The sequence below is a fragment of the Mustela putorius genome, unplaced genomic scaffold (genome assembly GCF_011764305.1).
Source record: "Mustela putorius furo isolate JIRA1106 unplaced genomic scaffold, ASM1176430v1.1 tig00000698_pilon_pilon_pilon, whole genome shotgun sequence".
NCBI lineage: Eukaryota > Metazoa > Chordata > Mammalia > Carnivora > Mustelidae > Mustela > Mustela putorius.
The window spans coordinates 13280206-13292839 of record NW_025421449.1 but is presented as its reverse complement, the minus strand read 5'-3'; the positions used below and the strand labels follow the sequence as shown (position 1 = coordinate 13292839).

General features: G+C 52.5%; 1 protein-coding gene across 1 annotated transcript; it reads right to left on the bottom strand.

Moving 5' to 3' along the window:
* Positions 1 to 256: 256 nt before the first annotated feature.
* On the bottom strand, positions 257 to 11535 carry RGR (retinal G protein coupled receptor). The gene is made up of 7 exons (XM_004765769.3): positions 11405 to 11535; positions 9382 to 9538; positions 8151 to 8272; positions 5097 to 5250; positions 3528 to 3645; positions 1346 to 1459; positions 257 to 913 (listed from the first exon to the last, which is right to left on the bottom strand). The coding sequence occupies exons 1-7, from the start codon at positions 11481 to 11483 to the stop codon at positions 782 to 784; spliced, it is 876 nt and encodes a 291-aa protein (XP_004765826.1). The 5' UTR covers positions 11484 to 11535; the 3' UTR covers positions 257 to 781.
* Between the last annotated feature and the right edge of the window lie 1099 nt (positions 11536 to 12634).

Genomic DNA, 12634 nt, shown 5'->3' with positions numbered 1-12634 from the left:
AGTTCTACAGACTGTCACCATGGAGCCTCCCTCAGACCTTATCTTCAGACATCTGGGCTTTTAAATACATTATCTTGATTTTTTAATGATGGCAACTAAGCAGCATGCAGCTGGCTGTCATTGGCTGGCGGGTGCCGGTGGCTGTCAGTGAAAGCTTAATGCACCATGTGATGTTCTGGTCCCTTCTGCACAGTGAAGTCACCATGCTGGTCACCACCGCTCCCAAGCCAGGAAACAGATGCATACACAGACACGGTCGCTTGCACCAGATCTCAATTTAATAAGTGGCATTGGAACACTGACTGCCTGAGTGGCCCTCCCATAAGAAACCAGGAGCTTTCATGCCTTTCTATGTAAGACTCAGAGCCCTGACAGCTGTTTTAGTGAAGTTCCCTGTGCGTGGTGAGTACGCATTATCTTGCTTAAACCTCACAGCAGCCCAGTGGAGTCCTTATGTTGTTGGTCAGGAAGCTCAGTTCAGAGGGAGTGACTTTCCCAAGGTCTCTCAGCCTCCGTTTGGAGGGCTGTGATGGAAACTCAGGTCTGTCTGGTTCCAAAGTCCCAGGTCCTCCCATGTTGTCTGGGTGCTCTCTGAATCCCCCATGTCTGACTGAGGGCCACACCCAACAGGGCCATCTCCGTGCGGTGGGGAGGGGTGTGAATGAGTGTCTGGAGCTTGGCTTCTGAGGCTGCTGGGCAGGACTCTGGGGCAGCCTCCTAGCATGGGGCTCAGTCCAGGGTGTTGGAGTGGGCCTGGGTCTGAGCAGCCCCCCAGAGAACCTCACCGGGCTCGATCCTGCTCGCTTCTCTGGGGTGAGAGGCACTGCCAAATGCCCTTGTGGACCATCTCACTGCCCAGGGCATAGTTGATGGCATTAATCGTGGGCACTGTTTTGGCAATGAGGGCAGGCACCTGTTGGGACAGAAAAGTTCAGGGAAGAAGCCTCACAGCCTCAGCATCTCCCCCTGGTCCCACTTGGTGACCCCAGTCCCACCCTCACCCCGCACGCCACAGCCACCAGTTATCGGTCCTGGGCTGGATTCTGCAACTCCCAAGGCCTCCTTGACCAGTTGGCAGATGAGGCATGGAAGCACCCCCCGTCCTGAGCACCAGTCTCAGCCTTGGTCCCAGAGTGGGGCTGTCCCTGTCCTCTCATGGGTGGCAATGTCAAGCAGCAGCCCCATGTGGCCCCCAAGAAAAGCAAATTCCCAGTGCAATATGGGTGTTCTAAGGAAAAAGGAAAAGACTCCCAGGAGGCCAGAAGGCAGGAAAGAGAGATGGTGCAAGACAGAGAGACACAGAGATGGAGTGAGTTCTAACTCTGGGTCCGGGCCGGCTCCATACCATCTGCAGCTTGGGGGAGATGGAGCTCACATCCACGATCGTTGCAGAGAGATACAGGAGGGCATAGGGGCCCCAGCCGAACAGCAGCGTCCTGGCGGGCAGAGTGGTGTTCACCTGCGGAGAGACGGTCACGGGAGAGAGGCGCTGAGTTGCTCTCGCTGGCTGCATCCCCCCACGGGGAGGGACCAGGTGGGCACTCAGCAGGGCCGGGGGACTGTGTGACCCAGCTGTGGGAAGGTGCTGAGCCTGCAGAGGAGCTTGAGGTCAGATGGACCTCTCTGGCAGGTAAGCTGTGTGACCCTAAACCTGCCATTTAACTTCACTTGACCTCAGTTGTCTTGTTTGCAAAAATGGTTTGATAATGCTTCACTTACCTGGAGGCAGGGACTAGGGGTTGGATAATGAGCTCCCTTCCTGGTCCACGCTCTTTCTGAGGAACTCTGGGCTCCGTGAGTGCGGCTGGGTGAGCGAGGTTCCCCAGGCTGAGCTGCCTTCACAGCTCAGTCTCAGAACCCGCTTGCCATCAGCCTGCGGCAGCTGCAGTCACCTGGTGGATCTACCTGTCCCCGGTTCAAAGCGGCTTTGCAAGGTGTGAGACAACCCGGGGAGCGAGCCCTGTGGTGCCGCCTCTGGCCACAGGAAGGCGTAAGACTTGCGATCTATTCTCAGGATGGAAGCTGGGGTTAAGGCTTCCCCCGCACATTCAGATGTTAAAATGCTGCAGCTGGAAATCAGTGCCTATTTTCTCTTTGTGTCTCCCTTTAACGAAGAAGGTGACTTAAGTTGAAAGAGGGCACATTTCTTTTATGAAATAAAAATATGTTAGTTGGGAGACATTTATTCTCTTGAGTTGCCCCTCCCTCATTCCAAAAAGAAAAGAAAAGAAAAGAAAAGAAAAGAAAAAAACAAAACTGTGCTTCGCACTGACAGAGGGGCTCCGGGAGGAGCTGAGGCCGGAGGAGCATTGAGGCCGCAGCACCGCCAGAGGCCGGCCTGCCCTTGACCGAGGTCCCTGGCCCACACGCCGCGGCCTCTGCTGATGCTGGGGGAACTGATGGTTTCACGACAGGCCACGGAGAGGAAAAAAGCACACCGGTGTGGCAGCCCTGTCTCCTGGCCGATTGGATTTCCAGTAAACGTGGGCGACTTTGGGCACCCAGGTAGTGCTTGGGCAGGCAGCGTGGAGGACAGCCCCGAGGCGGTGAGGGGCAGGGGAGCAGGAGCCCAGAGCCAAGCAGGATTCCTGTCTCGGCCCAGCTCTCGTCCTCCCACTGACTCTGAGCAACCTGGATCTCCGGCTAAAATCGATTTGTACAGTCCTTTCCCAATTCACAAGGACAAAATAATAATAATAATAATAATAATGTGGCAGATTAAGTGTCTCAACAAAGATTGAATGTTTCTTTTATGCACTATGACCACTTGGGTCATGGAGTCCCAGGCCTGGGTTTGATCCAATTCTGTTATTACTAGCTTCCCGGCTTGTAGCTAGTTACTTAACAAGCCCTTATTATAGCCTCAATTTTCTAGCCTGTGGCAAAGTGATAACAAAACCTTCTTTAGAGAGTAGTTGCAAAGATGGAATGTCTTCATACACAGAAAAGTAGTATTAGTATCTGGTTTTCTTTTGAAACTTGGGTGCTTATTATGGCTCATCTGCTAAAGATTGTCAAGGGGACAAAAGAAAATTGTAGAAAGGGACTATTAATGCAGAAATTCAGGAATGGCCAGGAGGGCTTTTTTTTTTTTTTTGAAAGATTGTTTTTCTTGGACAAATGTGCTTGCAAGTGTGATTTTATGTTCTGGATAACAGTCTGTGATTAAATGAAACATCTTGGAGCGATTTAAAAGGAATATTTAAAAAGTATGTCATTCTGTGCCTACCCCTATGTCCTTGGAAAGAATGAAATGTGACAGCATGAATGGGGTCTGGCAGGGTGCCCTGACTCTCAAGGTTCTGGGGTCCGGTAAGTCTGAGCAGTCCTGACCCTTCCTCCTGGGTCTTGGCAATGTCCAGCAATGGGGAGGGGACATTCCTGACCCAACAGCCCAAGCTCTGTGAACATTGAATTTTTTTCCTGATCACTGAAAACGCAGAAAACCCCTAACTACTGTCTCTCACATCAGTCATGTTCCTTGAGAGGGACAGAGGGATTTCTTCCTCTCTGGCACTGATCCTCACCTGGAGGTGGCCCGTCTTCCTGAGTTTCTGCTCCATGAGCTGATATGATATGACTGTGATGAAGAGAGGCAGGAAGAAGTTGAAAAAGGCCATGGTGAAGAGGAAGCTGATGAAGTTTCTGCAGGCAGAGGGGGTAGAGGAGTCAGGGTCATCTCTGGGGATGGGGGGAGGTCAGCTGCCCTTGAAGGCGTATTAGCCTTCACCCTAGACAGCCACATGTGAGGAACTGTTCTCATCAGACAAAAGCTCTGAGTGCAGTTGCACCCAGGTCCCACACAGACTCCCCTTAGAGACAGGGAGACACTAGGTCCTTCTTGAACTTGCCTTTAAGAGCCAGAGGGCTGAGATGAGGGGGAGTCCTACTTCAGCTTTCTGTTAGGCAGTTCAGGTACTCAGGCCTGCTTTCTGTATATGCTCCAAGCATGGATAATAGGACACTTCAGTTTGGAAAATATGGTTTACCAAGTGGACCAAGAGGAAGGATCATTCAAGGAATGCTCCTGGCACAGGGACTTGAAAGGGCTCTGGAGATGACAAAGAGACTGGACAGTGTCAATGAAGAAATCACTGAAAGGACCACAGGAGAGTCTGGGGTCCCAGGAAGGGTCATGGGAAAGTGGGAGGGCTGATCAGGAACAGGTGGGAGTCCCAGGAAGGTAGTCTCCCATTCTGTGAAGGGAAGACTGTGTTACCTTGGTGCTGCCCAATAGGGAGGAGTAGGAGGAAAGGCTGCCAGAGAACTGGACACTGGCCAGGAGGACACCTGTAGGGAGTGTCCTGGAAGGACAATTGTACCAGACTTGGGGTCTCAAGCAGGTTTCACCTGGAAAGCCTATCATCAGGGGCAGATAGGTCATGAATAGACATGTAAAGCAGATGAATGCAACACAGCTCTAGTAGAAGAAAGAGCGGGGCTGGAGCCTATGTGGCTCCTCCCCAAGATGTCCCCTAAAGGGTCTCTCTAGGCCCTGGTGTCTCCAGAGCCACATGGATGGGGCAGTACTGGACACATGCTCCATGATGGTGGGAGCCATCATGCATCAATCTTGTCTCTCTAGGGCTTGGCCCAGGGGTTGGCTCACAGCAGGTGCTCAGGAAACTCAAGAACTAAACTCTATGCCAAGGAGGTCCCTCCCAATGCAAAGACCTTAACATTCTTTGTACTGAACAAAGGACACAACTCCCTTAAGAAACTGATCAAGTTGGAGCTGGAACAGCCTGGCTGCACTGAAGACGGCAAAGGGGTCATGGGGCTCAGTGACTGCTGACTGTGATTCAGTGACTCACACAGGCCAACAGCTCACTAGGTAATACTTCTTTTGGGGCACAACTTTATATTTGTTAATATTTAATTATTTGCATCACATGCCCATCAGTTGTCCGGCTTGCAGAATGGGCTTTCCCTAGTCCCACTGTCCACTTGCAAGTGGGTATCATGACCAAGGAGTTGAGATTATCTGTCACATGTTGACATTTCCCCATGTGGATTTTCAGCTGTGACACTCTTGTTATAAGAACTCAAAGCAAAGATTCCCAAGGAAGGGAGCCTTGAAGCTGCTCCCACCTCACCTGTCCCCCCGGGAGTAGTCCAGGGTGCAACACGTTCCCAGAGGCTCATAGTCATAGCGGCCCCAGCCCAGGAGGGGCAGTGCTGCCCAGAAGGCAGAAGACAGCCACACAAAGATCACCAAGGAGATGGCCGTGTTCCATGCCAGTTGGCTGCCTGCATGGGAGAGAGGAGGAAGAAGAGGGTCAGAGAGGTACTTGCTTGTTGGCATGCCAAAGAATGGACTTCATGGTCACACAGAATGCTCCTAAATCCTGGCTCTGATGCTCCTAGTTTAGTGCCTCGGGCAAGTTGAAAGTTTCTCTGAGCCTCCATTTTCTCCTCAACAAAATGGGAATGATAATCCAGGTCTCAGAGGATGGTTATGAAGAATAAAAGAGATAATGGGTGGCGAATGTTTCCTGGGAGACATTCTATACCACCTTCTTTAGAGCACAGAGAAGGAGGGAGCAGCAAAAAAACAGGTATGCCTCCCCAAGTCAACTAGGGAAGAAGCATGGGCAGTGCAGTTCAGGTAAGGGTCACAGGGAGGGAGGCAGAAGTCTGGACTTACCATGGTCCTTGGCTGTGGTTCAGACACAGGCCACTGTCCCACTTCCAGGATACCTTCTGAGGACCTGGGGTGCCATCTCAGTGCTGATGGCAGGGGCTTGGTCCCAACATCATTTTTTCATGTGACCAGTCCCACGGACCTGACCTCCTCCCTGTCCCCTCCTCCCACGCCCCTGTCTGTAGCAGCCTCCTCCAGCCTTTCCCATCCGGTGGCTCCTCCTGGTCCTGGCTTCAGAAAGCTTTTCCCTTGCACCTCCTCTGTCTGTGGTTTATTTGTCATGTTCTTTTGTGGACAAGACCCCAGGGCAGAGTGCAGGTCTCCAAGTGGGGTTTGATCCACATAGAAGAGCAGATCTATACCTTCCCGCATCCGGACACTGCTTCCCCAACAACAGCCCTGGAGGCAGTTTGCTTGAATGTGTCCTCCTGCTATGGACTCAGTGTTTAAGCCTTGACCAAACTCCTGTGTGGAAGTCCTCCCCCTCCCTGCCCCTCCCCCCCCGTGTGATGGCATTCCAGGAGAGAATGTTTTGAAGGTAATTAGGTCACAAGGGTGGAACTCCTATGATTTGATTAGTGCCCTTATGTGAGAAGATATGAGAGATGATCTCGGGGTGTCTGGGTGACTCAATTGGTTAAAGCCTCTGTCTTCAGCCCAAGTAATGATCCCAGGGTCCTGGGGTTGAGCCCCACATCGGGCTCTCTGCTCAGCGGGGAGCTTGCTTTCCCCCTCTCTCTGCCTGCCTCTCTGCCTACTTGTGATCTCTGTGAAACAAATAAATCTTTTAAAAAAAGAGAGAGAGATGATCGCTCTTCTCCATGAGGTGACAGAGCAGGAAGGCAGCTGTCCACAAGCCTGGAAGATGTCAGAAGCCAGCAATGCTGGAACCCTGATCTCAGACTTCCAGCACCAAGAAACTAAGAAATCCATCTCTGTTGTTTCAGCATCCATATATGGTATTTTGTTATGGAGGCCCAAGCTGACCGGGATACCCCTGCCCCTGACTGGGACACGATTAATAGTTACCATAACGATGTATTGCTCTATTGGCTTTGGAAACAGATGACCACAGTGATATGTCCAGGGTCATCCAGTATGGAGTGGATAAGCTCAGACACCCACCTTCCCCCTCCCCTGCTTTCATATTGTTCCACGGTGCCCTCCAGCTTAGGAGAGGCTTTGCTCTAGGGACCCCAGAATAGGGATCAACTGCTCTATACTGAGGGAGGGAAGTGTGTTGCTGTCCGAGGAGGTGTGCATTGTGTATGTGCATGTGTGTGAGTATGTATGTGTGTATATGTGTGCATACAGTGGTCTGAGGGAGCCCTGGGGGTCAGACTGGGATAGGAGAAGCAGGAGAGGTGCTCTGAGGTCAGGTGGGGCAAGTGAGACTCATCTGCCTCTAGAAATGATAATCTTATCATTTCTATCAACTTTCTGGCCTGGGGAGAGGTAAGTGACTTTGCCGAGGGGGGAGGTGGGGTGGGTTGTGTATGTTGGGGGGATGGCGGGGTGAGAGCAGAACTGCAGATTCCAAAGGGGCCTTGCCCAGGGCTTCAGGCCATGCTGGCCACAGCCACCACAGCAGGCTCCATGCCAAGAAAGCCACAGGCTGGGATGTAGGGCACAGGAGACAAAAGTAGTGACTGACGTGGGAGGCATCCTGGCCACGCCCAGTGCCTGCTCTGCCTCTCCTAGCTGGGTGACCTTGGGGAAGGGCTTAACTTCTCTGAGTCCCCACTTCCCAGTCTGCAAGTTGGGATTTAGAGTTAGCAGACTCACAGCTCCCCGAGGTCTGTTCACATATCCCTGGTGGGGAGCGAGATTCTAGAAGGCCAGTGGGTAAACGTGTTTTTAAATTTTAATGTGTACTAAAATTGTAAGGACATTAAAGTTGTGATTTCAGAGACATTGCTTAGGATGAGACTAGAGCAGGTGTTTGTGTTTTTTTAAATGAATAACTTTTAAGAAAAAAAATCAAGTAAATAACAGAGCGGGTCGTACAGTGACATAGCCAGTTAAGAAGGTGGCATTGACAGTGCTTCTTGGGAGCTCTGGGGCTGGACTGGTCTTCATGAAGCCCTGAGATAGTGGAGGCCCCACGGAATGTGAAGTGCAGGGATACACACCCACTACACACACACACACACACACACACACACAGTGTCTCTGCCCCCCAATGGAGCCCAACTGCAAGGCCATTTTCTGTATCTATGACCCTAGTTGATTTTCAGAATAAAACCAGGAGGTTGCTTATAAAAATCTGCTCTTAGAGGAGACAGAGGTTCAGAGAGGACTCCTGACTTGCCTGATGCTTCATTGACAATCCAGCATGGGCCTGGGGCACCTTTCCTGTCGGCTCTCCCTGCCTCCTTCCTTTCCACATACTTACGGACACTCAGGCCCACCTAGTCTCCCCTGGACTGGGAAACACAGAGCCGACCTTTGTCCTGATCACCCTCACCGCACAGACATCCCTCCCTCTGGGAGCACCAAGACTTACGCGTGCAGTAGTGGTGATAGCGCCCCCAGGCGACGGCCGCGGTGCTGCAGATGCTGGCCAGCGCGGTCACAAAGCCCTGGAAACCGTGAGCCTGGCAGCCATCGGAGCCATAGGGCCAGCTCCTGTGGGAGACATCGGGACCAGCAACCCCTTCCCTCTGTCCCTGCCCTTCTCCCACACCTGCCCCTCAGGAGCTTGGAGGGCACCCTCCTGAATGTTGGCCCGGGTCCCCAGAAGAGGGCTTCATTGTCTGTTTCTCCTATAAGGTAACAGGGGCCCCAGAGGTCAAGTCCCTGGGCTGACCAAGTGAAGCCCAATGCAAACTGCCTGGGCTCAGTGTCTTTCTCTGTATCTCAGACCAAAGGGTTTTCCTGTGTGGTCCGAAGCCTTCGGCAAAGGAAATGGGACATTCCGGGAAGAGAGTCCATGCCTTTATTCTATGGAGAGGGAAAATTAGGCTCAGAGAAGAAGAGGCACTGAGCCAAGGTCAGACAGCAGATGAAGGCAAGGTCAGAGGGGAGACCCCAGGGCTCCCCGCTCTCAGCCCCAAGGGCCAAGCAAGTGTAAAAGCTTCTACTGCCTCCTCCTGGAACCTAAGGGGCAGGAGGAGATCAGGACAGGAAATCCTCACGGATCCCAGCCCCACAGACTGGTCAGCCCTAAGCACGCACACTCAGGTGGGCTCCAGCCTTCATTTGAGTGCCTGGAACCGGAGCAGGTTCACTTAAGAAAACAATTTATAAACACCCGACACCGTCTTGAAAGATCCTGGTTTTCACCTAAGGAGGTTTTAGACACTTGTGTTTGTAAAAGCAACCTCATTTTGACGTCTGTTGGGTTTCCTGCATGCCACGCATCATTTTCACTTATTTCCACCTAATATCAAGTGAATACTTCCAGCCACCCTACGAGCTGGAGAATAATATTCAACTTACAGCAGAAACCGAGACAGAGCCAGCACTCACATCGAGGCAGCCTGTTTGCGGAGCCTGTGCCCTTCATCCCTATAGTCTGCCAGGTCTGTGGGGTTTGGAGCAACTCCTGTGCTCATGGGCAAATCAGCCATGGGCCTTCAGGGATAGTGTGGAATTCGGATTTAGCCTCGTACTGCCTGCCCAGCCTGTCCCCTATGGTTTTCTATAGGAGGAGAAAAATGCCTCTGGCTTGGCTGCCCGGTGCCCAGTGCCCAGTGCCCAGCGGTCAGGCCCCAGGGGGTGGGGGGAGCTAGTACCGGCGGAGGCTGGCTGTGGCTGCAACGAGGGCATTCAGGCTGATCCCAGAGTCTGCCAGAGCCAGGCTCAGCACCAGCAGGTGGGTAGGGGTCCGCAGCTCTGGCATCTTGCAGAAAGAGAGGATGGTGAGACTATTGAGGCAGAGGCCGGTGAGCGCTGGAAAGAAGGGGGAGGCAGATGTCAGGGCTGGAGAGGCCGACTGGGGTTAGAACCAAGGGCCTGGGGTGGACAGAGCCTCAGCCTCCTGCCTCTCCATGCTCAGCAACCTTGTCGGTACAGCTCGTCAAACTATCTGAGAAGTGCTGGCTCTCAGATACCATCAGTCGTAAGATGCATATCCTGCCTCCTCCTGACTCAAAAGTAAGGAAGAAAGCAATAAGGCGTAGCGTGGTTCATGATGGAGCAGTAGCAGTTGCCGACAGCGGCTGACACTTAATCTGTGCAGGGGACCGAAAACTTTCTTCGGGTCCTCCTGCTCAGTGTTCACCTGGATGCTGTCCTCTCCATGTGCAGCTGGGAAACAGGCTTAGAGGGACTAGTTGGCTTGCCCTAAGCACACAGCTGGTGAGTGTGGCAGAGCTGGGACTACGACTCACATCTGTCACTCTGAGGGCCGTTCAGCAATATTAGGGAGAGCCAGGAGAAGGGTCTGAGTTTTGAGCTGGGGGCTGCCTGGGACAGCAGCCGGTGAGGTGGGCTGGAGGGGGCAACCTTAGGCAGCAGGCAGACCAGACCTGGAGCTTTAGCTTGTTTCTCACTTGCTGCTCCTTTAGGTCTCTGAACCCTGGCTTCCCCATCGAAAGAGAGGAATGGGCGCCTGGGTGGCTCAGTGGGTTAAAGCCTCTGCCTTCGGCTCAGGTCATGATCCCAGGGTCCTGGGATCGCGCCCCACATCGGGCTCTCTGCTCCGCAGGGAGCCTGCTTCCTCCTCTCTCTCTCTGCCTGCCTCTCTGCCTACTTGTGATCTCTGTCTGTCAAATAAATAAATAAAATCTTTAAAAAAAAAAAAAAAAAAAAAGAAAGAAAGAAGGAAAGAAAGGTAGGAATGGGGAGAGATCCTGCCTTCAAAAATGCGAGTGTTTACTGGGAGGAGAGGGTGTGGAAGAGCATTCAAGACAAGGGGAACAGCATGTGCAGAGACTTAAAGTGGTAAAGTTTCAATATATGACTGAGGGCTGAGAGGGTTGCTGGATTGTAGGGTTCCTAGAAGAGAGGAAGAGGGCAGGTCCCCCAGACAATGGTGTCCAGGGCCTTCGGGATGGGCCTAGTGGCTGTCACTCCCTCCCCAATGTCAGTCTCCTTGGGGGAGGAAACAGGTTGACAATCTCTCTGGTTCAGGGGTGAACAAGGGCTGCATTCCTGATGAACAGTTGTGAACGGACCCGCACACCAGGTCTCCAGGGTGAACTCTGGCCTTGAGGAGCATCTGAGGGATTCTGGGCTTAAGATGGGCCCCTCAGAAAGTTAGGCAGCCCCTGGAATGGAAATGCTTAGAGCAGGGGAATGGAGATGACAGGAGCAATGTGGAGATGGAAAGGGTGGGGGCAAAAGAGATTAAATCCTGAGTGTCTGTCGAGACTAGACCTTCGCGCCCGTGACCCCACCTAACCTTCAAGATCACCCACGTGGGGTCCAAGAACCTGGCTGACTTGGTTATAGTCACATGGAGAGCAGGTGACAGAGCTGTCTGTCTCCAGAGCCTGCCAGAGGTCTGAGCTTACATGAGATTCTTAGCAGGATTTTCAGGGAGTAGGTTAAACTTTAACCCAGCTGGAGGGACAAGAAAAGGCCTGAGCCTGGTTCTTGGTTATATTCTGGGCAGACTCTCTGAGCCTTGCTGGTTTCTCTCAGCTCCCAGCCGGCATCCCACAGGTGCACCCATCAGAAGCCCCATGGGTATAAGTGTAGGGTTTGGGGACAGAGGAGTAGGGTTTGGGGACCTCTGCTTGTCAGCTCCATGGCTGTGGCCTGAATCTGGGAGCCCACTGGGTCCCTGCCCCACCCAGGCCCTTCCTTGCTCACCTTCTACCAGCAGCACCGTCCCCACAGCCAACACCTCCAGCTCCCCAAAGCCGGTGGGCAGGGACCCAGATTCTGCCATGCTGGGTCCTTGTCCCTGCCTCCCAGCTCTTCTCTGGCTCGCTAAGCCAGGCCCCACCTTTTAAAGGGCCAGTCCACGTACAGGCACACGCAGGTGATTATGCTAGGCCTTGGGCTCCTTCTTGCTGCCCCTGCCCTAAACTGTGCTTTTGGCCCAAGTAGAAGGAACACATTCATCAGTTGGACAGTGCAGCCTTTGTGAAGCTGGAATGGAACCCTTTTTCATTCATTTCAGCCCAATCAGGCAGGATTAAGTTCCCAGAATCCAAAGGCTGTGGCTGAGAGCCAAATTAGAAAAGAGTTGCATAACCAAGGGGGGTGGGGGGAGCAGAGAGAGGGATTTGAGCTGCAGCTGTCCCTGAGAATTTGTTCGGGGCCAACCCCTCCCCCGCATGTGTGTCCTCACAAACGAAGGGTAAAGGATGATAATTGGCAAGCCAGCATTGTCATAGAAAGAATCCCAACGGGGACCAGTGACGGAGTTTGTGGTTCAGAACCTGCCATTAACCAGCTGGGTGTGCTGGGGTGGGACCACCTGGGTCTTCTCAATTTCCTCCTTTGCAAGGTAAACAAACATGTTTGGGGCACCTGGGTGGCTTAGTGGGTTAAGCTTCTGGGTTAAGCCTCTGCCTCAGGTCGTGGTCTCAGGGTCCTGGGATCGAGCCCCGCATCGGGCTCTCTGCTCAGCGGGGAGTCTGCTCCCCTCTCTCTCTGCCTGACTCTCTGCCTACTTGTAATCTCTGTCTGTCAAATAAATAAATAAAATCTTTAAACAAACAAACATGTTTTCCCATGGCCTGCGTAAGTCTTGGTGGAAGAATACGTCATACATATGGCCTCTGGGCTGCAGCTCCCAACTCCCACAAGGCATTTACTCTACACAAGCATAAAAAAATCTCCCAAGGCACGAGCTTGGCACAGGGGGGCTGCTGTCTTAGCAGCCTCTCAACCCACTGAGAGCCTTGGCTCTTACAAATGAGAAGTTATGTGTTGGCCAGTGGTGAAATTGATATGGGGAAATATCTAGAGTGATTTCACTCATTTTCAGATAAAGAAACCAAGACCTGGAGCTCTATCAACAATATAGCTAATGTTGAGGCCCTGCTAAGAGCCAGACTCTGGGCTAATTGATCTGAGGATAATTCCTACAGC

Bases quoted from the DNA above. Each gene is read 5' to 3' on its own strand.
- RGR (XM_004765769.3), bottom strand. From the start codon at position 11,483: ATGGCAGAATCTGGGTCCCTGCCCACCGGCTTTGGGGAGCTGGAGGTG. The intron at 8,273-9,381 runs GTACTAGCTCCC...TGTCTCCCACAG, and splicing joins GCCACAGCCAGCCTCCGCCG to GAGCTGGCCCTATGGCTCCG. The intron at 3,646-5,096 runs GTGAGGTGGGAG...CTCTGCCTGCAG, and splicing joins GACTACTCCCGGGGGGACAG to AAACTTCATCAGCTTCCTCT.